General features: G+C 46.2%; 3 protein-coding genes across 6 annotated transcripts; 2 read left to right on the top strand and 1 right to left on the bottom strand.

Annotated features, from left to right (window-relative positions):
- Nucleotides 1–1,485: 1,485 nt before the first annotated feature.
- Nucleotides 1,486–11,785, bottom strand: ASB8 (ankyrin repeat and SOCS box containing 8). 3 transcript variants are annotated; one of them, XM_033138605.1, is made up of 4 exons: nucleotides 11,689–11,785; nucleotides 6,886–7,048; nucleotides 4,432–4,536; nucleotides 1,486–2,881 (listed from the first exon to the last, which is right to left on the bottom strand). In XM_033138605.1, the coding sequence occupies exons 2-4, from the start codon at nucleotides 7,000–7,002 to the stop codon at nucleotides 2,252–2,254; spliced, it is 852 nt and encodes a 283-aa protein (XP_032994496.1). In that variant the 5' UTR covers nucleotides 7,003–7,048; nucleotides 11,689–11,785; the 3' UTR covers nucleotides 1,486–2,251. The 3 variants fall into 3 exon arrangements, with proteins under 3 accessions (XP_032994496.1, XP_032994495.1, XP_032994494.1); XM_033138604.1 differs by lacking the exon at nucleotides 11,689–11,785 and adding an exon at nucleotides 11,557–11,579 and having other exon boundaries at nucleotides 2,252–2,881; XM_033138603.1 differs by lacking the exon at nucleotides 11,689–11,785 and adding an exon at nucleotides 9,108–9,156 and having other exon boundaries at nucleotides 2,252–2,881.
- A 2,149-nt stretch (nucleotides 11,786–13,934) lies between these two features.
- Nucleotides 13,935–15,889, top strand: LOC117043026 (zinc finger protein 853-like). The gene is made up of 2 exons (XM_033142650.1): nucleotides 13,935–13,977; nucleotides 14,997–15,889. Exons 1-2 carry the CDS (start codon nucleotides 13,935–13,937, stop codon nucleotides 15,680–15,682), a joined length of 729 nt encoding a protein of 242 aa, XP_032998541.1. The 3' UTR covers nucleotides 15,683–15,889.
- A 2,723-nt stretch (nucleotides 15,890–18,612) lies between these two features.
- On the top strand, nucleotides 18,613–24,987 carry LOC117040675 (zinc finger protein 436-like). 2 transcript variants are annotated; one of them, XM_033138599.1, is made up of 3 exons: nucleotides 18,613–18,853; nucleotides 21,198–21,314; nucleotides 23,785–24,987. In XM_033138599.1, exons 2-3 carry the CDS (start codon nucleotides 21,239–21,241, stop codon nucleotides 24,594–24,596), a joined length of 888 nt encoding a protein of 295 aa, XP_032994490.1. In that variant the 5' UTR covers nucleotides 18,613–18,853; nucleotides 21,198–21,238; the 3' UTR covers nucleotides 24,597–24,987. The 2 variants fall into 2 exon arrangements, with proteins under 2 accessions (XP_032994490.1, XP_032994489.1); XM_033138598.1 differs by lacking the exon at nucleotides 18,613–18,853 and having other exon boundaries at nucleotides 20,860–21,314.

Below are 24,987 nucleotides of genomic sequence, written 5' to 3'. Positions count from 1 at the left end.
TCTTCCTCCATACTAGCAACCAAAGACTTGGGCAAAGGGAATTTTGAGCTCATGGCATTTGTTCCTTCCAATATGTGGCTTCTGACTGTCCAGCACGTACTCAGGTAAGCTTAACTCAATGGGGGAGAGGTGTTCCCAGAGTGGACGGCAACTGCATTGCCACAGTTACATACTGTTATAAGGAAGACATGATTTCGGTTGTTCTTAAAAGTATGGAGCAATGTTTCTGGACTGCCTGTGAATGGAAAGAACTACATCTCCATATAAGGTTATGGCTCTCCTTATATTAAACAGCCTTTTAACCGCCCGACTCATGGCAAAGGACACTGTTCATTTTACCAAGTGATTAGAGCAATCCCACACTGCCTTGAAAATTAACGGTACCCAGTTGGATACATTCACTGCTCAGAATTAGTTCACACTCCCTACCCAACCAACAGCGATATCCTGAGGGATGTAAGGGAATCCTAGAAGCATCTCCTATCCTCAGAAAATTTCATTTCATTTTTAAGCTTTGGCTGAAAGTAGAGGGAGCTGGGCCTTCAGGCAACAGTATCACTGGGCTATCCTTCCCCATGCTCTAAGGAAATTAGGTTATCCTTTTAGAGTGTAAATTGAAATACACCTCTAATTTTACAATCAGGGAAAACCCTGTGTGTCAGCTATCGGAGTTTAAGAACTGGACTGAGCAAACAAAAGCTGGTCCAAAACCTTGGGAGATTTGTGACAGCATGTGGGCTCAGATGTTGCTTCTGTCCTCTAATCAATTTGCTGTAAATAAATGCAGGATTCATAGCTGCAGGTAGTAATAAACTTTTACTGTTGTTTGGACACTAAAGGGACTTTGTGTTTGATGGAAACACCTTGAAACCTTTAGAAGTTTTTTTGAATGCAGCAGTGTTTTAAGTACTAAAATACCCGCTGCCCCGTGAACACACTGTTGCTAATTAAGGAAAACACAGTAAAGCACAGCTGAAATTGAGTAATGTGACAGCAAACCAGAAATTAACTGAATATGCTATAAACCTATGACCCTCCAGATGTTGGTGAACTACAATTCTCATCAGCCTCATCAAATTATAGTTCAATTGTAGCTCAGGGAATTGTAGTTCAATGAGGCTCAACACAGGGTGCTCAGCCCCACTTTCAAACTGCAAGGAGACTGAAGAATATGCTTACTAAGCTCTAAAGCCATAAATAAGATACACGAGCACACTATGTAGACGGCAACCAACTTCCTTATCATTCAGGGTACAAAGCTCATACATGTACTTGTACCTATTCTTGCTACTTGACTTTTTAAAGAAAAAACTCACTGTGATTTACTCTGACTGGCCTGCTTTCTGGGACTCAGCTGGGCCCTTCCCCGATAAAGGGTGGATCTAAACACGCAGGAGAACATGATTGAAAGGAAGATTATCATCTCAGTGTGTCGGTTTGAACCTGCACACTGCTTTTAAGTGCTTCTTTAATTTACATTATCACTTTACATTAGGACAGCAAATAAAGGACTGCTGAAGAACTTGTTGCCCTGAGGTGTTTGCTTTCTACTTGCAGGGGTTTGGTTCCTCAACCTGACTCCCAACCAAGGGCCATTCACAAATCATATTCTCCACCGGCAGTCTGAAGTGAGACAGTCCACTACCACCTTGGGATTTGTTGTGGAATTTCATTCTGCTGCACATGAAGATCTGGCCAAAGTATCAAAACATGATCCACTACTTTGGAGAGAATTCTCCCTCTCCTGCCAATTTGATGAGTGGATAGGAGAGACACAAAGGAGGCAGTGTAACAGAGAAGGGCTGCCTTTGTTCCAATCCATCAAGCCACTTTACCTTGCAGTAGAAAATGAAATGGCAAGACAGGCCTGCTGACTCAAGAGTGTAAAGCTAGAAGCAGGAAAGTCACCAATCATTTGGCTTTTGTGTCTTCCCCACCTCCTCCTCCTCCTCCTCCAGCCTGATACATAGCTCCACCTTCCCTTTGTGCAAAAGATTCTCAGGAGAAATCAGATCTAGGAATTCAGGGAAGAACTGCAGGAGGCGAAGAGCAGGGTTCTTTCTCAAGAACTAGACATTACACCTTCCAGCCTCTCTCAGTGAAGAAAAGAAGGAAAAAATGAGAAACTAAGGGAAACAACCAGCCAATGTCAGAACCAGTATCACACTGATCTGCAAAGCACCAGGAAAGGAGCTGCACAGTTAAGTCAACCAAAGTGAGCTATTAACAGAGCCTTGCAAGGCTTTAGCTGTCATTTAAGCAACACATACTCTTTCAGAGATTCTGGCAGAGGCAGCTCCTTCACTGCATCTGGCAGGAACTGCACTCCCAGGCTGCGGCGCACAGCATAGCGCGACAGCGTCTTTAAGGTGCCCGGGGCGGAGCACAGGGTGGTGAGCTTTTCGCAGAGTTGCTGATCCCGCGTGACTTCGCGTGGCATCGTGCCGTTCTTCCGCAACTCAAAGTGTCCTACGGCTCTGTGAAGGAGATCAAAGCAGGAGTCTTCCCTCTCGGTGCCGAGTCCTCTGACCAGCAGGGCAACCAACCTCGAAATCGGGGTCTGCCCCTTCATATTGACCACCCGGACCTCTGCCCCATATTCCAGAAGGATGCTCACACTCTCCAGGTTTCCCTTCATCGCTGCCCAGCTCAGCGGGGTGTCGTTGTTGTAATCCAGAGCATTGACAAAGGCGCCGCTTTCTAAGAGTGTTCGGACACATTCAGCATTGTTCTTGAAGGCGGCCCAATGAAGCGGCGTGTCCTTGTTACCATCCAGTGCATTGGGATTTGCCCCATATTCTAATAGGATCTCTACGCAAGTCTCGTCCTTTTCCGCTGCATAGTGAAGTGCTGTTCGGTTGTAGCCATCAAGGGCATTGACCTGAAAAGGCAGAGACAGGATTCTTCATGTGTTTGGAGTTTATTATTGGCAAGAGGAAAATGACCCCAAACTTGGCTAAGAAATATGGGTAGTGGAATCCTTCCTTTGCAATCCCCAACAGCCAAAACACTTGTCCCATGATCCTCACTCTCTAATACCGGACCCATTCAATGACAGTTTCCTCTGAAGCAGATCTCAAAAGAAAACTCTCAAGTATCATGCTGCTGCTCTGGCCCTTATTTTTTTTTTAGAAACAGCATGACCTCTGACAGGGGCAAACGAAAATGGAACGGCTATCTCCCATCTTGCTGTGTGTGTGAGATTCCAGGGGCCAATATTTATTTAAATAATTCAGTCACTGCAGTTTCTAAGCAGTGCACAACAGGGATTCAGGAGGGAAGCTATTTAACTAACCGCTGTCAAAGAAAGAATGCTGGAGGAGATGAAGGCTTGTTGTAATCCAGCACAGGCAAGTTTACTACGTTCTCCAGGCCTTGAGCTCCGTAAGAGGATGGCAACTTGTGTGATTTCACTAATTCCTTTCTTCCTGACAGCAGAAAGCAGAGGAAGTTGACTTTTGATAATTCCCCTCGTGCCCTTCAAATGTCTGCTCTGAAATGATGTAACACCAGAGAGAACAGTAAGGGGACAGGGGGTTGCTGCAGGAGGAAATGGAAGAAAATCTATTCCCTTCACTTTACCACCAGGATCCCTGAACTGGGATTTTTGTGTGGGGTTTTTTTTTTTACATTCAAGTGGTATATAAATTTTATGAATTAAATAAATAAAAGCCTTCTGTGGACAGAAGGAGCCCTTCTATTCATAGACAGCTGTTTGGATCCAAACCTAAAAGCCACTGAGATTTGATAATGTTATTTTTATAATCTCATTTTAGGAATTCTAAAACCCAGGATGATGATGATGATGAAGATAAAGATACATTTGGTCTCATGGCCTTCTCACTTTCCTACCTGTAAAAACTTTTGTCAAAATTAAAGGAAATGCTGAAACACACACACAAGAAAATGTGACTATTACTGAGGGACAGCAAAACAAAACAAAACAAAACAAAACCAGACTGCCCATAATTCAACAGATGATCAAACTGGCACAGGACTAAACTGGGCCGTGTCAATCAATCAGGCAAGTAATTTTTGAGTCAGAGAGCTAAACTCCAGACACCTTTTCAAAACAATGGTCAGGATCCCAACAACTGTGCAGGCCATTCAATATGCCCAAGAGGACTTGAGCCTATGATTCCCAAAATGGCACGTTTCCTTACCATTCGACCTCTACCCCCAGAAGGCAAACCGCTTTGAAAACACACAAAACCCTGTTTTTTCCTCTCCAAGCTCTTGCATCTAAAGGAGTATGTCTTAATCTAGTTGTGTGATATGTAATGCTGTGATCAGGATTTGTGTGTTTGTGGTCTATCACAAGGATAACATATAAGAACCCCTTTGAACATTCAGAAGTGCTCTACAAACCCCCTCACATCTGTCATATATGAGGAGGTTTGCTGGATCTGTTCTTAAATAGGCTCTTCTTACCTCAGCTCCTTTTTCCAAGAGCAGCTCAATGCAGTCGGCATCAGCAACCATGCAAGCACAGTGCAATGGCTTCAGGGTACCGTGCATACAGTTAACATCTGCTCCCTGGAATAACAAAGATCGGGAAAGCACAGTAAGAGAGGTTCTGCCAGCTTATTTATTTCTGATCTCAGTGGATCATAAATAACTTTTGCAATACACATTTGCCATATAATAGCAAGCGATACCACATTGGGGTACTTCATATTTATGGTGCGTCTCTGTGATTTAAGCCAAAAATCTAAACCCCAAATCCATATCAGTCTCTTCATATTTATTACTCTCACAGCTATTTATTTATTGCCATAGCATTCCAAAGGTGGCTAAAAAATGGGAGAGCACTTGCCTCCTGCAAGGCCTGCTCCATTTGCTTGAGGAAGCTAGGAAAGTAAAGAATGGCATCCTTTTTCCTCTTTAGACTCTTCTATGGAGAACACAGCCAACAAGACAAGGCGCTTAGGTTCATACTGTGGCCTGTTTCCATACAGCCGGTATTTTGGGGTCTCCTCACGTCATAAGGAACTGTACAAGTTGCTCATATTTAATGACGAAGAATTTATTGCTAGCAACACAGGTTGTACTCGGGGGAACTGAGTGACAATTGAACCTGAAGGGTTTTTCTTCTGTGTACTTCAGATATTGAGAAGCCATAGTCAAGTGATCAGCTGACCCCAGCCTTCAGCCGAAGCTTGCTTTCCCCCTTCTCTCCCGTAGAGAATTATGATATACAGGAAACAACCATTTTGCACAGGGATTTTGCTCCTGGCCCCCACACGCATAAGCCCGCTCCATCCCCATTCTGTCCTATTCCGGGTCCAAAAGGACCCGCATGTCGGTGGTCACACATCAACTGAACTTGCCTAAAATGGTCACCACCTTTATTTTCAAACACCTGCTTTAAAAAGCTAATCTCTTAACTTTGGCGTCTCCAAACAGGCCTCCCTCTTTCCCCCCCTCCTTTGTGTTTCTGTCTTACCATACTCTTAACAGATGCAGCCCCCAGCCTCCAGCTATTTTTATTTATGTACAACACTCTGTTACTGTATGCATTCTGGAAAGATTACTATCTTGTATTTTATTTAACAGCAGGGAGAGGAAGAACGAGGATAGCAAACAAAAATCAAGAACCATATCAGCTTCCATAGGCTCTTTGGCCAACAGGCTGACTTATAGTACATTTAATGGGCTCTGGCAGACTTAAGTACCTGGGAATTAATATAGCAAAGCAGTTGGCAGCATCAATCAAACCTAATGTGGAGCTCTGCGACTACAAGTGCTGAGAAATCAGAAACTGAAGTAGTCTTAGCACTGCCCTTTGGAGCTAAAGACTGACTACATATTCTTTTGAATACCAGAAATGTCACATTTAAACTGGCCTGAGGAACACTATTCAATACTATTTAACACTGAGACTAAAATTAACATCTATCCTCCTTTCTCCTTTATAGAACCAAAATCCACATGGGTCACTTCTTGACTCCCCCAGATTTGTGGGCAACAGGGAACAGCTATGTGGCCAGTAAAATTGTTTTAATGCTCTTCCAAACTTGCCTCTACTGGTGTACTTTTTAAAAAATTGCTTCACTGTAAGCTATCTGCTGTACAGACACTCTAAAAATATTCAGTAGTTTAGATTTACACTTAAGATGCAAGCAGGAACAGCCGACATAACCTCACCCATCTGAAAGGAGGATTCCTATCCCTACAGTTGTAGTCCAAAATACTGCCATGGCCACAATATACAGATGAGCTAAGATCTGGGGTATCTTGGTTGTATGACATAATGCATACTTCACAGAGCACAACTTCAGTTCAAGTGTTTATTACATGCTCATGTCAGTTCTCAACCACTGGTATCTGTGTGGTCAGTTACAGCACAGCACATTTGTTCTGGCCTGCTTGAGGAAAGCAGGGGGAAATAGAAATTAAAGGGAAATAAGGAGATCTTTCTCCTCTGATGGAGCAAAAGCAGCCCATGCTTGCCATTCCTAGAAAGTGCTGTTCTGCTCTAGGTTCACTAGGAACAGGAAGCAGGTTAATGCCACCCTATAGTGGCCTCAAGTGCATTCCTTTACTTTTATAAAAGTATAAAATGAATGGTTACCGTCCCATCCCATAGGGGAAACAAAGTGTTACACTAATGAAGTCATGTCTCTCTCCTGCACCCCAAAGGCAGTTGGCAGGAAGATGCACCATATGTTACCGTGGATGCAGAGGATTTTTCCCCACCTCTTAAACTCATTAACCCTGGTTTAAAAGTGTAAATGAAACAAACAGCAGTCCAAAGGAAATCCTGCCTAGAGCTGTAGCTGAGCCATATAACTGAACCAAGACATACAGGTTTTTTTTTGGGGGGGGGGGGATTCCACAACACAATTTCCAGAGCTAAAACGTCTCTGTAGTCTTCCAACATACCCTCCTGATAAGGTCTTCGACATTGTCATGCGGGAAGGATCGGATGGCTGCAATAGTCCGGATCAAGCGCTCCGACAAAGAATATTTACTCTGAATGCTCTGCATAATATACCACATACTGGAACTCAAGTTTCCTTGGGTTAATTCACATGCTCAATGTTGCCTGTGGTGGAGATAAAAGAGAAATGCAGAAGAAAGCTTTAAAAAGGAAGAAAGCGTATGAAAGTTCAAGGGAACAACACCTATTAATAATAAAAATTGTGAATAAGGAAAGACTTGGCTTCTTGTTACATTTCGCCCAGCACAAGATTACTGCAGCATCAAGTGATGGTTTGCATGCCAAGGGTGGGTGGTGCCAGAGGCAAGAAGTGGATGGGGCAACAGGTGTGACTAAGCTATGCAAAAGCCAGAGGTTTCCATACGCTCAGGTGCACATACCCCACAATTTACCTTCACCCAGGCATGCAAGAGGCATGATCACATCAAGGACATACTGCAGTTGGGCAAAAGCACCCAAGGGGGGGGGGTACAAAGTAGGGCTGGCAAAAGGCGTGGACTGGGAAGAGTCCCAAGGACCAGCCAGTCAGGCATTCAGCCTCTTCGCCTCCACTCATGGTGTATTTTGACCGATAGCTGCTCTATGTGGTCTCCTGGATAGGTTTTTGTTCTGCCCGCAATCATTTAACTGAAGACTCTGGTGAATGAATTTGGGATCACCTGCATACAAAGCATGGGCTCTAGTACTTTGCTACTGTCCCTTCCTAATCCAATGCCCTATGCATTTTGAGCTATGTTGATTTTTGAAAAGATAGCAGGGCAGAGCTAAGAAAGATCTCTGCTTTAGGCTTAAAGAGCCCCAGCCAGTCAAAGGGAGTAATGCTGGGTTAGAAAGGCCAATTATTTAACTGAAGTATATTAATACTTTGGCTAGAACAAACTGAGGCACATGCTGCAACAGTTCTTAAGACGGCCAGTCAGGCTCAATATAGCTTTAACAGATTAACACTGGGTTACTGTGTACAGTATAGCGAGTTTGCTTGGTATCGCTCTTCCTTTCATTTGCTAAGAAACAGGTCATCCAACCTTACTCGGAACTTCACTACAAACAGAAGGCTGAAAATCATTCTGTGATAAGTTACTGTGACAATGGGAAGAGAACAGGTGGGTACTTTTACTATAAAACAGAGGTCACAGTGAACCAATATGGTTTGGTTTGTATGGCAAACCACAAAATGGGTGGATCAGAAACCTAAGTGAGTAGGAGGTTCTGCACTGTAAAATTCAATATTGATAAGCTGCAGTATTTAGAACCTAAAAGTCAACAGAGACACTGTAGATTTTTTTTTTAAAGCAACAGGACCCTGACCACAGGGATAATAATCTAGAGATAAACAGAAGCAGAAGCAGTGGAGGAGTTTTTGTGTTTGTTTTTTTAATGGCCTCTTCTGAATTGTTCAGTGCACAGCTAATTAAAACAGTCAGGACTTGAGGCAAGTGAGGCATGCTTTCTAAAGGGAACTGGTTAGCCAAGTACAGTGGTACTTTGGTTGTCAAACTTACCGTAATCCATTCTCCCGGATCCGTTTGAAAACCAAGGTGCAGCTTCTAATTGGCTCCGGGAGCTTCCTGCACTCAATCGGAAGCCACAAAAACCAGGTCAGACATTTGGATCCCAAAGAATGTTCGAAAACCGGAACACTTACTTCCGGGTTTTCGGCATTCGGGAGCCAAAATGTATGAGTACCAAGGCATTCGAGAAACAACTGAGTGACAACAAGAGAGAGAGTGTGTGAAAAAGATAAGAAGATGGGGATTAACTAAGAATACAAGGGGAAACTAGCATCTAAAAGTGGGAAGGGGGCTGGTGGTAAGCTTATTATTGATGGATGTTCTCGGTTATTTTTGGCAGATTACTATAAACTGTTTTTCTCATGCAGGATGACTTTTGGGCAGTCACTTCACAACAGAAATCTGTGTGCAACCCATTCTAGGCCATAAGCATGCCAAACACTCAATATCTTGCCAACAGGGTTCATATACAATGCAACAATACTGGGAAAAAATAGCAGACATTCAAGGCACACAGTGGCAGCAGGCAGAAGAATTCCTTTTATATGGAGGAACCCTTGCATTATTTGCATGTTTGGAAGAACAAAAAGTGAAACCAAACTGCATGATGCAATCATATTTATTGTGCAAGTGTTACATCCTAGACTAGCCACCTTTTAAAATACATTGTGCCTCCTTTTTCATCATTCTTGTTCTTGTTTTAGAATGGTTTCAAATTTTAAAGAAAAAATACAAGGCCCTGCAAATTTTGCAACCAGAATAAAAATATTCAATTCAGCAAGTCATCCTGATTTCAATAATCTGCTCCAGTTTTGCAAGCTGTCAGTGTACAAGTAGCACCCAGGTACAAGTGGCACCCAAGGCTATGAAGTTACAGTACCTGTGATGCAAGCGTCATCTCACTAATTTGTTTTTATAAACAAAATGAAAAACTGGGTGGCACAAGGCACACTTTATTATTATTAGTTGCTTTTTAAAAATGAAAATGAAACTCAAAGCAACTTACAAAAATGAACATTAAAAACAAGGACTGAACAACCTAAAATAAACTATCTGTATGTATATCTATATACACAGGTCCCACCCCACTAAAGTGTAAGCTAAAAATTAAGATCCAAATGCATAACAGTGTTTCTGCCCAGCATGTGAGAACAAAGACGGCACAAGGCTTGCCTTCCTGGAGAGAACATTCCATAAAGGGGGAAGAATGGTTCATGTGAGGAGAGGCAGTCCCTGAAGTACTAAGGTCCAGAGCAGTATCAGGCTTCCTAGGTCACAACCAGCATTTTGAACCGAGCCCAGAAACTACTTACGCTGGTAAGCAACCTGGCCACCGAATTCTGCATAGCTGCAGTTTCTGAGCCATCTTTAAAGGCATATAACACATTAATCTAACCTAGACTAGAGACAGATCCTGCAGTCTCAGTGACACATAAAATACTGTCAGAACCATTCCTTCTTTTTTACTCAACTCAGATGGCCAAGAGAACTACAGAGGGTTGTAAATAAGATGAAAATCAACTAAGCAGACAAATGCACTCCCCATTTCGGGGAGAAAAGGGGAGCAAGAGAAACATGCAACTGTGGAACATTGCTGTGACTGACACTGCCTTCCAATTAGGAATGAGATGGAACAGATAAATAATAAACCACTAATTCCCAAAAGGTGTGCTGCAAGGGAATTGCTAGCAAGCCTCGAGAAACAAACAAGAAGCATTCATCAGCCTAGTTCTGCCAGCTCCCAGACAGCTCTATTGCCTGCCTATAACTCTTGAATATATTCTGAGTGAAAGCACTTTAGTCACAATGCATGATGCATCCCTTCCCTGTCACACATTACAAGCATGCCATGTATCACAGCTCCTACCAAGATGCACTTCTACTAAAACAGGAAACATGTATGCTTCACTATTGACCTGATGCAAGGGGTGCATTAGACACCATTTGAAATATTACTACATAAAACTTCTTCCAATAGCCTTAGTGTAAGCTGACTGAGGTGCCAGTTAGCTCTGTTGGTTAATTAGAAAACAATTCAAAAATAGCAGTAGGATTAATTAACACCTTTCAGTTAAGACCAACTGAAAAATCACAAAGTAATGAGCAAGAATTCAGTTTCCCAGAACTCTTCAGCAGCAAACTTAACATGCCACCTGAAGAATAGCTTTGAGGACCAGTGTGTCTCTGTGACACGTCTTATTTTATCCTATTCCAGATGTTAAATAGGTTACAAACGGCCGAATGTTTGTGTTCTCATCAAACACTTCTTTGTGACTACCACTGTGCCTTACACATATCCAATTATGCAAACTGCATAATTGTCAGTTTGCATTCTTGCATTTTGCTTCCCCCACGCTTCACTGCTTACACCCAAGCGCCTACGCCAGCTAACCTGGGCTAACACTTCACGCACCTGATGACATGGGCTCTAGACCACACAAACAAAGCATGTCATCATAAATGTTTAAGAGGCAACAAGACTCTCTTGTGGTTTTGAATTAAGAAGCACTGCCTCTGCGTTACCTTTTGCATTTCAATGCAAGCTGCGTAATCGCCACATACCTTCGCCTCACACGCAGACTCCCTATGTAACTTCACATATAAGGATATACATTTTCATGGGCGTAGCCGGGATATATGTTGGGGGGCGGGGGCAGGACCACCACCTGTCATCATCCTCTGTCTGGCTCTGTCTAGCAGATTTGGAATGAACTCTCACAACAACGGTTAATTTACATTACTTTCTTTTGACTGCAAGTGCTCAGAAAAACCTGTCCAAAATCTTTCTACAATTTTTAAATTAAGTATTTTTATTATTATTATTTGATGGGGGGGAGCTGCCCTCCTTGCCTACGCCCATGTACCCTTTGAATACCCCTCTTTCTCTACAGCCACCTAAATCTCTGTATGCACAACACAGGAAGCTTGGCGGGATTTCTGTTGTTGTTGTGGCAGACAGTGAGGCGTGTTTTGGGCATGGGAAGGAGTTGGGAAGGAGGCGAGCTGAAGCCCACAGAGGCCGCCCAGAGGTGGTGGTGCTGGGGGCTGTCGCACCGTCAAGCCCAACCCATGCGAGGGTCCCAGGGGTCGTCTCTCGCTCACCACCAGCCCCATAAGCGCCCCTCCCCGGCGGTGCCGCCTCCGCCGCCCGCGGAGGCCAGACAGAGCGGACCCCGCACCGCAGGGGGAGGCCTGCCCGGCCCCTGCCGCCGCCGCCGCCCCAGCCTCACTCACCGACCCGGCGTCGACCCCGGCCCGCGCGCCCTCCAGTAGCGCCCCCGGAAGCTCAAGCGCCGCTGACCCCGGTAACCTGGAAGCGGTCAAAAAAGAAGACGAAACCCCTCAGGCAGACGCTCTTTCCGCTCCGTCTCAGCGGGCCCCGCCCTCCTCACCATTCTCCTCCAATCATTGCCGAGGGTCTCAGGTTAAACCCCACCCTACTCCTTCCTCTACCTGTCAATCCTCTCGCAGCTCTCCGAAAAAGTACTCTTTCCCCGGCGAAGGGAGTTCCAGGGATACACCGCTTAGCAGCTTCTGTCAAAGGCTGGGTTCTTTCTTCCCTCCACGGGGGCTTTTTCTCGGCCTGGCTAAATTTTCGGCACGGGAGGGGAGGAGGAAGAGGCAAAGCAGCGTTTCAGGCCCCGTGCGCAATTTTGTTCGGCTCTACAGTACAAAGAGGTCTGCAAACGTGACGTGAAGGCTGGCAACATCTGGGAATTCCGTTTTTATTTTAATTCCTTTTTTAAAATTATATATATAAATCCAAAAATACATTCCAATACATAATAATTTTCTCTTTGGTTTTATTGACCTCGCCTCCCGTTTTCCATGGTGTCTTTAATTTCTCCCCCTTGCTGCACCCTGTCTTCTGTCTTCTCTCTCTCTCTCTCTCTCTCTCTCTCTCTCTCTCTCTCTCTCTCTCTCTCTCTCTCATAACCACGACACAATAATCTCTAAGCCTGTCTGTTGCTCATAGTTCAAATCCTGCTCGGAAATTCATCACACTCATGGGCATAGCGGGGGGGGGGGCAGCATCGAAAGTACTCAACTAACTGAGGTTCTGCCCACCCCAGCCAAAGCCTGTCCCCCTTTTGGGGTGGTATTTTTACCCGTGACTTCTCAAAAAATAATAATCCTAATTACGCCCATGATCTTACTATAATATTTCTTTAAATATTCCAAAAGGGGCTTCCATTTAAATATTCCAAAGGGGGCTTCCATTCTTCCACAAATCAATCATTAGGCTCTCTTATTTTTGCTGTTAAGCTTTGCCAACCCTCCATGGTCCATCCCTTTACTTATCCGTTCTTCTTTGGTGGGAACTTCTTCCTTCCAGCTTTGTGCATAAGGAATCCTAGCTGCTGTCGTTACATACATAAACAGCTTAATCGTATTTTTGGGGAATTCTGTTCCCACCGTCTGGGAATTCCATGCCTGGAGGTTTCGCTTAAAATGGCATCATAATTATCATCGCTTAATAGGGTTCATTGCAGTCTACAGGTGGTAAAGTTAGACTTGGAAGAATGTATCTTCATGCTTGGGTGGATAACTTAAGGGGAGGCATTGTGCAAATAAAACAAGGGCATCACTGAGGATGCCACTGGCTGAATCCGACCTCTGCTGTCTCTGAACAAAAGACAGCCCCCTCATCCCAGACACGCTCCTCCAGCCGGAGAGGAGCAAAGCCAGCTAGCCAGACGCTCAAAGGGGAAGGCAAGGATGAAAGGAGCAGCGAATGCAACCACACCTGTCGCCTCCTAGGGATTCTCAAGCAAAGCCAGGCGGGGGATCGGAGGTGGAGGCTGGGGCTGGATGGAGAATGGACTTTCTTTTTCCCAGAATCCACCTTAAATGTTGGTGGAGCTGAGCAAAATCTGGCTCTGGGTTTCTCAATCTCCACCCTATGGTGCCTGCAGTGAATTCTCATCTCTCGGTACATGCAGCAGCCAAAACCAAAATCTCTTCCGCGCCTAAAGCAGCGGTGAGTAGATGCAAGATGGGGAAGCGTGGAGGAGGACGATTTGCTTTAGCAGCAGCAACTAGGTCCGGACTCTGCCTGCCGGAAGGAAACTCTGTTTTTGAGCAGATGTGCTTTATTGGATAGATGGACTCTTGTCAGTAACAGGGTATGAGTGCCGCATTTGCAATCATTGTAACAAAACGCATTTCAGTTAACAGTATAAAAACAAAAAAATTCTGAAGCTGTTGCAGCAGCCCACTCCCAAATCTCATCGTTTCACTAAGCTCTGAATCAAGTCACACTCCTGGAGTGTCAAGACTGGGGGGGGGGGGGTTTGATGTTTTTCCTTTCATGTTGTGGGCGTGGGTGTTTAATTTCATCGCTGTACAATGAAGTGCAAAGCACCTAATTCCCTATCTCTGCAAGGTAGCTTTATTCTTACCATTTTACAGGTGCCAGGGGTGGGGGCTAACTGCTTTTGCTATGGTGGGTTCGACAAGCACCCAGATTGTAACTCAACATGCCCTTGTCCAGAGGGTATTTGGAGGGGGTCAAGCCGGCAGGTTAGTCTTTATTGAAAATAGAATCAAGGCTGAATTTGAAAATATTTTGAAATCGAGTTTTCATTTGTGTTTTTCTGCTTGTTGTGCAATCCCCTATTTTTTTATACACCCCTACCTCACATCACAATATCATAATTTGTGACAACCAGAACAATCAGTAACTGTCTTTGTTCCCTGGATAGACTTTTGTCCTGCTCTAACAGGAGGAACGCAACAGACAAATGGTGCTGGGTGTGGCTGAAAAGCCAGACCTGGGGTTGGACTCACACATAACTCTAGACTGAATATTATTAATAACACAAATCCTCCTGTTGGACTCTAGTACACCACTTTAGCACACATAGAATGTTTTCAAAGAGCTGCTGGTGGCAAGGAGAGTGCCAATTCAGTCTCACTTGACCACTCTGCATTTGGGACAGAGTTCCCTGTTCCTGGGTGTGTACACTAATAATAATAATAATAATAATAATAATAATAATAATAATAATAATATTTGTACCCTGCCCATCTGTCTGGGTTTCCTCAACCACTCTGGGCGGCTTCCAACAAAGATTAAAAGTACATTAAAATGTCACACATTAAAAACTTCCCTAAACAGGGCTGCCTTCAGAAATAATAATAATATTAATTTGCTGTTGCAGCAACAGTGTCAAATATTAATCCTGTGGTGTACCACCTCTTGAGTATTATGTAATGCTGAAACACCACTGCATGTCAAGTGCTGTATTGCAAATAGAATCGAGGTGCCCCAGTTTGGTATCTCTTAGAATTAGAAAACAATGCCTTTCACATTCAAAAGCTTCCAGAGTTAACACTAAATACATTACTTCTGGTAAATGAGTCACCATAGACATTAGAGGGCTATGGAAATTTGTGTCCTGGGCTTTTTAGACTCGTCTACCTATGTACTATCAGAAATCAAAGGGGAGCATTGGTTGTCAGGTGTGAATTATTCCCCCCCCCCCAGCTTTCCTACTCCACTTAGATATATTCTGCTGATAGTTGAATTCTCTTTCTAGGATACAAAATAATGGAGAGCAGAAAGAAGGAAGACAGCCTTACCCAGAAAGAACCCACAAGAACAGATCCCCGGGGGGCAGAGGAACACTCCCAGGGGAGAAATTCGGACAGTGGCAGTCAGGAAAGAGACTGCCAGAGCCATAGTGATCCAGGGAGGCAGCGGAGGAAAAACACAGCCTTTAGGGGGACGTTTGGTGTATCGTCCCAGTGCAAGGAAGGCATTGAAAGGCTGAAAGACCTCCTGGCCTTGCAAAGACCCCTTGCGAGGCTCACCATCTGCAATGAGTGTGGCAAGGGCTTCAGCCGCAGTTCGGACCTCGTCAGGCACCAGATCACTCACACAGGGGAGAAGCCCTACACCTGTGCTGACTGCGGCAAAGGCTTCAGCCAGAACTCCAACCTGCTGACCCACCAGAGGATACACACAGGAGAGAAGCCCTACCAATGCAGGGACTGCAGCAAGCGCTTCAGCGAGAGCTCTGCCCTCATCCAGCACCAGAGGACCCACACGGGAGAGAAGCCTTACGCGTGCCTGGAGTGCGGGAAGCGATTCAGCGTGAGCTCGAACCTCATCCGTCACCGGCGCACCCATACAGACGAGAGGCCTTATACCTGCGAGGAGTGCAGGGAGGGTTTCCGGCACAAGTCGCAGCTCAGGAGGCACCAGAAACTGCACGTAGCTTAGCATTTGGGGTGGGGGGTGACCTACAAAGCCAAACCCCATACTGTGTAAAAGAGCAGGCCGATATGTAAAACTGAAACAGGTTTTTGTAGGGAATGTTCTCGTGCACATTTTCTGAACTCGGATTTACCTGCAAAAAGAAAGTTAAAGTTGATCCTTCCAGTTTAATTTTCCCACCCGTTGCTCTCCTGCACAGGTTTTGGGATGCAATCCTATACACACCAAACTCAATGGAACTTAAGGTTTAAGAAGGCATGCAAGGAATTGCACTGTTGACGGGTTTAAGAAAAACTTGGGTTTCAGAAACACTTCACTACGGCCACCTTGAAGTTCATCAGCAATGCTGAAAAGTTAGGCTTTAAATATACTTCCAAGTCAGGTTTTGAAACCAAACTTTGAAAAATCACTCACATTCCAAGTTTTGGCTATAGTTTGGTTGTATATGGGCTCAAAAGCACGTGAGGCTTCTATATTTTGGGACTCAGTGGCCTGGTTCTCATGCTGCGCTAAGACAAGCCAAATGCATCCAGGATCCAAAAGAGATGGTAGCCTATTTGCTCCTTAAGGATAAATAAATTATAATTTTCATTTTACAACAAACAAAAGCAAAATCTATTAAAAAGCAACTTACTGCATGTGTCATATTTCGACTCCCCTCCCCCTCTTTCTGCGGTTCCTTATGTTTATAATATTTTTACTGCATTTCCAAATTAAGCCTATTTATTATTTATCCCATATATTCAATATATGTTTTATATCACTGCACATTTTAACATTAATCCTGATGTCTTAATCTGTTTACAATAGTCTTGTAAATATTCAATAAACGGTTTCCATTCTTTATTAAAAACTTTGTCATCTTGATTTCTTATTCTTCTGTTAAGTTTAGCCATTTCTGCATAATTCAGTAGTTTCTGTCGCTATTCCTCTTTAGTCGGGACATTTTCTTCTTTCCATCTTTGGGCAAATAGCATTCAAGCGGCCGTGGTCGCATATATAATTTTTGGGGGGTATTGTTTTAGGTAACTTCGCTCTACTTCTGGTTGCTCAGCTGTTGTGTTGAGCTGTGCTGCGGCTTGGCTTAGTGTGTCATCCAAACCTGAGCTCATGGTTTGGTTCTCTTCAGACAAACCAAGAGCTGTAGCCAAAGCTTGTCCTATGGTTTGTGGTTTGTTTGGGAGAACTAACCCACATGCCTGGGTTCAGACTACATACTAAGCTTAGTTTAGCTCATCCCAATGGCAGAACAACCAGGGAGCAACAAAGTGTCCGGGATCTCTTCCTTAGGAGCCCACATGCTTGTGCATTCATGCTGAGTCATGGTTTGGCTTAGTGTGATCTGCAAACCAAGTCCGTAGCACTTCCCTTGAAGCATTTCCACCCTTAAATTAGGTACATTTAAGACATACGGATTATGGCAGACGTCATGCTTCAAACACCAGCATTGGAAGCACACAGGAGCTAGAGTAAACAGCAGTGTGTACACAGCCTCTATCATCTTCATTAAATCCAGTGGACCTACTTGTGTAGAAAACTTAGTCAACTTCCACCCCTTGGCAGGTATATTAATAGGTGGTGTTTACTCTGGAGGAATTAATGCAGAGTACCACAACATCCCTCACACTGCTTCCACTGAAATTTACGAGACTTTCTTTGATATGATCCGGGATGCTTTGGTACGCACATTCTGTCAGTGGCACCCTTCAAGGTAAAGGTAAAAGGACCCCTGACCATTCGGTCCAGTTGCGGATGACTCTGGGGTTGCAGCGCTCATCTCGCTTTATTGGTTGAGGGAGCCGGCATACAACTTCCGGGTCATGTGGCCAGCATGACTAAACCGCTTCTGGCACAATGGAACACCTTGATGGAAACCAAAGCACACAGAAACGCCATTTACCTTCCCGCCGGAGCGGTACCTATTTATCTACTTGCACTTTGACATGCTTTTGAACTGCTAGGTTGGCAGGAGCAGGGACCGAGCAATGGGAGCTCACCCCGTCGCAGGGATTCGAACCGCCGACCTTCTGATCGGCAAGCCCTACATCCTGTCAGTGGCACCCTTACAATATTTTAAATCCTGGACTTACAGGGCCCCCCTCTTCAGACCACAAATGTGACACTATCTTTAGTTTATTCAGCGTATGGCAGGGTAAGCCAGTGTGGTGTAGTGGTTAAGAGCGGTAGACTCGTTATCTGGGGAACCGGGTTCGTGTCTCCACTCCTCCACATGCAGCTGCTGGGTGACCTTGGGCCAGTCACACTTCTCTGAAGTCTCTCAGCCCCACTCACCCCACAGAGTGTTTGTTGTGGGGGAGGAAGGGAAAGGAGAATGTTAGCCGCTTTGAGACTCCTTCGGGTAGTGAAAAGCGGGATATCAAATCCAAACTCTTCTTCTTCTTCTTCTAAGCCAGCCCTCCTTTGCTTAAGGGCCTTGGGCTTAAGTACCCCCAAACCCTACCCAATATATCTTGGCACCTGAGGCGAACCACAAAATGGCACACATGCCCCACCTCCCCGCTAGGGAATAAGAAGAACAAAAATGGAATAATAGAATTGTAGAGTTGGAAGGGATGCCAAGGGTCATCTAGTCCAACCCCCTGCAATGATGCAGGAATCTCAGCTGAATAATTATCCACATCAAGATCTTGCCACATGGGTGGGCCGGCCCTGGCCCTACTCTGAGGGTCTTCTGCAGGCACCTTCTGGGTGCCTCGCCAAAGAAAAGGGTGCCGTTTGGCAAACAGCTCTCAGCCAGCTGCTGACCTCCCCGTCCCTAACGGAGAAGAAACTCGCCCACCTACTTTTCTGACGGCATCTTTCACCCCTCAGGGTGCATATATAGACATTGCACTTTCCTTTTCAAGAAAGCGTGCTGATTTACTAGAACAAGACCCCCCCTCCTCCCCACCTCTTAACCATAGAGCTAGCAATACCTCCCTCTTCCTAGCGATCACCAGGAAATACAGCAGCGGAGAGGAGGTGGAATAGGGGATTAAATCAAACTGGGACCTTCCTGTTCCCAGCAGCCCCCTGAGCTGAGCCGAGAGTTGAGCTTTAGTGCAATCGCTGCTGTGGCTCAGCCTCCTTTCTCTTGCCTGTGGTGGGGGTGATGTTTGGAAAAAATAAAAATAAATCAGAACGGGTTACCTTGCTTCCTTCATCTTCCCAGGGCAAGTGAGTTTGAACCGAGGGATCTGCGGGGGTGGGAGATACCGGGAGGGGGAAATCATTGCATTTGCAAGCGGAATTGGCAAGATTTGCAAGCAGGGAAGGGGAGCATCGCTAGGCACGACCTCCCTTCCTCTGCAAACCGCATCCCGAGTGGGCAGCATTGCGCCCCCCTTTTTTTTTTACTTTGCAAAAGACTTTGCATGCTTATTATTGATCAGATTTCTTCCCTGCTTGCCACCCTTGGTGAGAGTTTCCTTGTTCTTCCCATTGCTCCCGTCTCCCTCCCTCCCTCCCTCTCTCTGTCGTTCTCACGTCGGTGCAATCTCGAAATGGTTCCCTCTCTCCGGGGATGTGGCATCACGGCTCAGATCTGCAGGATTTCGGGGTGCGGCTGGCCGCCGGCTGTCCCCCCCCCTCCACCACCTGCTTGCTCGCCCGCTGCCCCCAATGACATTGCTCGATCCCAAGATGGCCACCTCGGGCGGGAGAGAAACCTGTCATTTTCAAAGTTGCGACTCCGGGGATGCAGGGAGGCATCGCTGCGGGGCATCAAGTTAGGGGTTTCCGGGGCTGAGTAACGCGGCCCTAGGGATGAGTCTTTTATCTTCCTAAGCAGTGCAAAATCGGGGGTGTGGCTTTGGGGGCACTGGAAGGTGCTGTTCGCTGGTTTTTAACTTTAGAAGACACTATTTAAATCTCTTAAGTATTGTGGCTAACAGATTTATTGTGGCATGAGCATAACAGCCACGTGATTGGTCTTTGTATTTGTTTTCGTGTGTGCAAGCAGCTTACATGGCCGTTCCTCTGTAATATGTTGTTGTTATAATGATGGTTAGGCATTAGTGGCCTGATTTTCATTTTTATTGTTACTAGGTCCCCATGTGCAACAAGCTACAAACTTCTTCTTCCTATTCTTCTTCTCATCATTCTTTTGCCCTCATCCTCACTCCCCTGATGTTCTTCTGGTTGACTGGATTCGTATTGTGGGAGGCTTACAGTTGGCAACATTTTTTAGAAAAGGAATATGCTCGCCAGTAGTTTGATTATATGGCTGCAATCCCATGCAGTTTCTTGGCAGTGAATCCTGCCAAACGCAATTGGTCTTAATCAATTGATCCAGCGGCTAAAGTTGCCTACGGATAGAGCAATAACTCTGAAGCACATTTTGTTGGGAGGCTGCATGCATACGGGGCAGGAGCATAACTCAGCGGGAGAGCATATGCTCTTGTGTGCACAAGGTTCCTGCTTCAATCTGGGACAATTAAAAGAGAAGTGGGCGAGGGGGAAGAAGCAGGTGTTGGGGGGAGACCTCCTCTGTTTCAGAGCCTGGAGAGCTGCTGCCAGTCAGGGCAGGCAATACTGGGTGAAACTTAAAGAGGAGCGCTGCTGGATCAGCATAACAGGCTTCTGCCGCTTAGGGGATGAAGCCTTGACATCATAGCAGAGCACCTGTTTTGTGTGCATCTTGCAGGTAGGGTTGGGAGAGAAGTCTGCCTAAAACTTTGTAGAGCTGCTGCCAACCAGTGTAAACAGCATTGAGCTAGATGGGCTGATGAATGATGGGTGCAATTTATCTGGTATTTTATTTGAATGGTTCCTTTTGGTTCCTCCCTTGTTAAATAATAAAAGTGGAACAGCAATTAAGGTTTTAAGTTGTATACTGGTCTTCCCCTGTTATCTTTTCAGGAAATGCTGGGCTGGTAGCACTGAACCCTGTTTCGGGGCCCTGCGCTACAATTCCCATCTTCCCTGTTGGCTATATCGGCTTGGGCTGGTGGGAGTTGGAATCTAACATCTGTGGAGGGACACAGGTTCTCCATCCTTGGTCTACACCACTTTCAGAACAAAGTAGCTGATTGCCCATCTTGCGATATAGGAGGTGTTCTCATGTTCCCAGTGAAAGGATGAGATTCAAATCACTGGTAACTGGAGTGCTCTTGCTCTGTACTCTATGGTCAAGGCATAGCTTGATTTGGGAACACCCCTGGAATGTATTTTCAAGGTTGGGGCTCAAACTCTGAAATGTGTTGAGGCACTATAAAAAGAGTGTTGCTTAACGTGTGCAGAGTGCATTTTGGTCACCGCTGAGCAGGGTGGGATTTACAGGGCAGGGCTTTTAGATCAGAGTGTGCAATTTTGTGAAGCCTTGGCACTTTTCGCTGTAGAGGTTAAGTCTTCCCAAGTGGAGGTCATAAATTAGCACAACTAGATAGGCCTCGCTGTACCAGCATGGCTGTAGACAATTATGTTCCCTTTCACCCAGTAGTGCTTGTTTGTGAACATCTGTTACCAACTCCAGAAATGCTTGATATTTCCTCTGATTTCAACTCTCTCATTCCCCCCATAGCAGTAACATTCTGGCTTGGAGGGGGGAAAAAGCTCTTTGAGATGGAGTGTGAAGACCCAGGTCGTGTGGAGATCCACAACTCAGATGATGGTGGGATTGTACGGAGAGTCTACGTAGGTGAGATGCTTGGCCCAGTTGCACATTCTTGTGTGAATCCTATTATTGTTATTACAACATTTTTATGACGCCCTGGTCTAAACCACTGAGCCTAGGGTTTGCCGATCGGAAGGTCAGCGGTTCGAATCCCTGCAATGGAATGAGCTCCTGATGTTCGGTCCCAACTCCTGCCAACCTAGCAGTTCGAAAGAACGTCAAAGTGCAAGTAGATAAATAGGTATCGCTCTGGCAGGAAGGTAAACGGCGTTTCCGTGCGCTGCTCTGGTTTCGCCAGAAGCGGCTCAGTCATGCTGGCCACATGACCCGGAAAAACTTCTGCGGACAAACGTCGGCTCCCCTCGGCCAGTAAAGCGAGATGAGCGCCGCAACCCCAGAGTCATTCACGACTGGACTTAACTGTCAGGGGTCCTTTACCTTTTTCCTCCTCGAAGGAGCTCAGGGGAGCATACAAGGTTCTTCTTCCTCCTCCTCCTTTTATCTGCACAGCAACCCTGTGAGGTAGGTTAGGCAAATAGATTATAGAATCATAGGCTTGCAGAGCTGGAAGGGACCCCTTAGATCATCTAGTCCAACCCCCTGCAATACAGGAATCTCAGCCAAAGCATCCATGACAGGTGGCCATCCGACCTCTGCTTAAAAACCTCTAAGGAAGGAGAGTCCATAACCTCCCGTTCCACTGTCAAACATACTGTCATAAAGTTTTTCCATATGTTTAGTTGGAATCTCTTTTCTTGTAACTTGAAGCCAGTGGATCGAGTCCTACCCTCCAGAGCAGGAGAAAACAAGCTTGTTCCCTCTTCCATCTGACAGCTCTTGATTTATCTGAAGATGGCTATCATATCTCCTCTCAGTCTCCTCTTTTCCAGGCTAAACGTACCCAGCTCCTTCAACCATTCCTCATAAGGCTTGGTTTCCAAAGCCGTCCTGCAAGCTTCATAACCGAGTGCACATTTGAATCCAGGACTGGCCACTCCCCTAGTCAGAGACTCTAATTCAGTGGCGAACCTGTGGTCCTCCAGATGTTTTTGGACTCCAAGCCAGCAATGCCCAAAGGTCAAGGATGATGACAGAACTATAGTTCAGCAACATTTGGAGGGTCACAGTGTCCTCATTTCTGCTCCAATCACTTTCCAGGATTGCTGTTATGCATTCCAATTGAAAATGATTTAATGTTGCCCTAGTTTTTGTCAGCGATAGGGAACCTGTGGCCCTCCATATGTTACGGGACTACAACTCCCACCATCCCTTAAGAGAATTAAGTCATGTGTACCAGGTCTTGCAGTTTGATGATGTGGAATCTCTGTTGCTAATAACCGGAAATCGTGTCTGCGCAGACGCCGGAAATTGCAGGCACGCGTGAGTGGGCACACGCAATCCCACCCACGGAGGGATCTACAGTGGAGTGAACCAACCCAGGCAAGGTAAACCTTGCCAACCCCTGTACTAGATGGAGCAAGGGCGTAGCTTGGTACAAGACAGCTTCGTAGGATCCTACGTCTTGTATTTATAAATGGCACACATTTTGAGCACTTAAAAGGAACAGGAAGCTGCCTTGTCCATCAAACTCAGTACTGCCCACACTGCCTAGCGGTGGCTCTCTGGGATTTAAGTCAGGGTTTTCTCCCCGCTCTGCTTAGAGATGCTGAAGATTCAATCTGGGATCTTCTGTTTGCAAAGCAGATGCTCTACCGCTGATCTATGGCCCTTCTTATAACTGCAAATATGTTCTTAAAAGCCAGTGGGCAACACCTGTTAAAATTTCAACAACCAGAAGAGGCATCTCTGTTAAGATTTTTAGTGGTTGTTTGCAGATTTTCAGCGCCTACCATGTTTTCTTGCCTCGTGCCATGACTTAACAAACGGGAACCAATAAAGCAGTATTTGAGACGCCTCACCTCAGATATTGCATTATTACCTGCATCTTTCCCTCAGCAACAAATTATTGAAAATAGGTGAGCAGCCATTCAAATTTCAAATGCAGAGACTGTCATAAATATACATGCCTGATTTCATTTCTCAATGCTGAAGCGTGTAGCATCTTCCTCCAAAACTGGATGTGGAGATCAAGCTGGAAGTTGAACTTGAAATGTAGAATAGGGTCATGGGCAAACGCACTAGCTATCATTTTGGTGTTTTGCGTGCAAACAGGACGACCACGGGCAAGTTTAAACCAAACCAGCTTTTCTTGGCCACTTAGGGAAAACTAGTAGGAATGGTGCAATGAAACTATGCCAAATGGGAGAAATTAGACAAATTATCATAATAAATGAGGGTTGCACCATTAGCTTTTTCATAACACTTGGGTTATCTAGGAGCAGGTGTGTGGCTGTTTTTAAACTCAGCCCTGGTGGGTTCCCATTTTTGAAAGCCTCAGACTTAAAAGACCCATTCTTCTGACTTCTGGGGGTCAGCCTGTGGGTCTTGGTGCATTGCTCCTGAGGCTGATCTATGTGGCTCTTTCCCCCTACAGCTGACAAAGGTGAAGTTGATCTGGAGCAAGAGACCATCCAATCCAGCATTCAGCATGGACAGTCCAACTGGAAGGCAAACTCCCAGCAGGAAGGATCAGCAGTGGACCGGCAGGGGAGCCCGCTAGCCCCTGGCAGCTATGGCGAGGGCGAGGCGGGGGTAGCCGCTGCAGTGGTCTCCCGCTCCACCAAGCAGCGCCCCTTCATCTGCAACGAGTGCGGCAAGAGCTTCAGCCACTGGTCGAAGCTGCTGCGGCACCAGCGCACGCACACCGGCGAGCGGCCTAGCACCTGCACCGACTGCGGCAAGAGCTTCTCGCAGAACTCACACCTGGTGCAGCACCGGCGCACGCACACCGGTGAAAAGCCCTACGTCTGCCGGGACTGCGGCAAGAGCTTCAGCTGGAGCTCCAATCTCATCCAGCACCAGCGCATACACACGGGAGAGCGCCCTTACACGTGCGGGGACTGCGGGCGCAGCTTCACCCAAAGCAAGAACCTGGCCAAGCACCGGAGGACGCACACGGGTGCCCGGCCGTTCCGCTGCCCCGAGTGCGGTCGGGGCTTTGCGCACACGGCCGGCCTGGTCAAACACCAGCGCCTGCGCCACGACACGGACTCCCCCATCGGGCACCCTTGCCCGGAATGTGGGCAGCGCTTCCGGGCACCTTCCGAGGTGGAGCGCCACCGCGTGGCTCACCACGGCGTCGCCCCCTCAGAGCCCTTCATCTGCGTGGAGTGCGGAGAGTGTTTCACCAAGAGAACCACGCTCATCCGCCACAAGAGAGTGCACAAGCCCATCTTTGTGCGTTGAGGTTTTTCGTCCCCCATGTGTGGGATGGGAATTCCAAATGTCTGTGCCCAGGCTTGCAGCCTGAAGACTACAGGTTGGGGTCAGAGGTGACTCTGGGCTGCAACCTGGGTGTCGCTTGACCAGGTCAAGGGCCCTGATGGGGCCAACATGCAAAATCCACTGGGTGTTGACGAGGAGGAGGAGGAGATGGAGGGAAGAAGAAGAGAAGACTGGGCTCAGAGCTTGGACTTCAGGCCTTTGTCAGGAGTGAGACTGGTTGGAGCCCAGATGTCGAACTGCCTGTGGGGCAGAATGAAAGTGGAGCACAACTAACTCACCTGCTGAGAATCTACAGGCCCTGGACCCTCCTCCTGTACATACAATATGTGTGTGGGGGGGGGATTCTTTAGTT

This window comes from Lacerta agilis, chromosome 2, assembly GCF_009819535.1.
Source record: "Lacerta agilis isolate rLacAgi1 chromosome 2, rLacAgi1.pri, whole genome shotgun sequence".
Taxonomy (NCBI): Eukaryota; Metazoa; Chordata; class Lepidosauria; order Squamata; family Lacertidae; genus Lacerta; species Lacerta agilis.
Note: the sequence above shows the minus strand (reverse complement) of the source record. Positions and strands in the feature narration are given on the sequence as shown.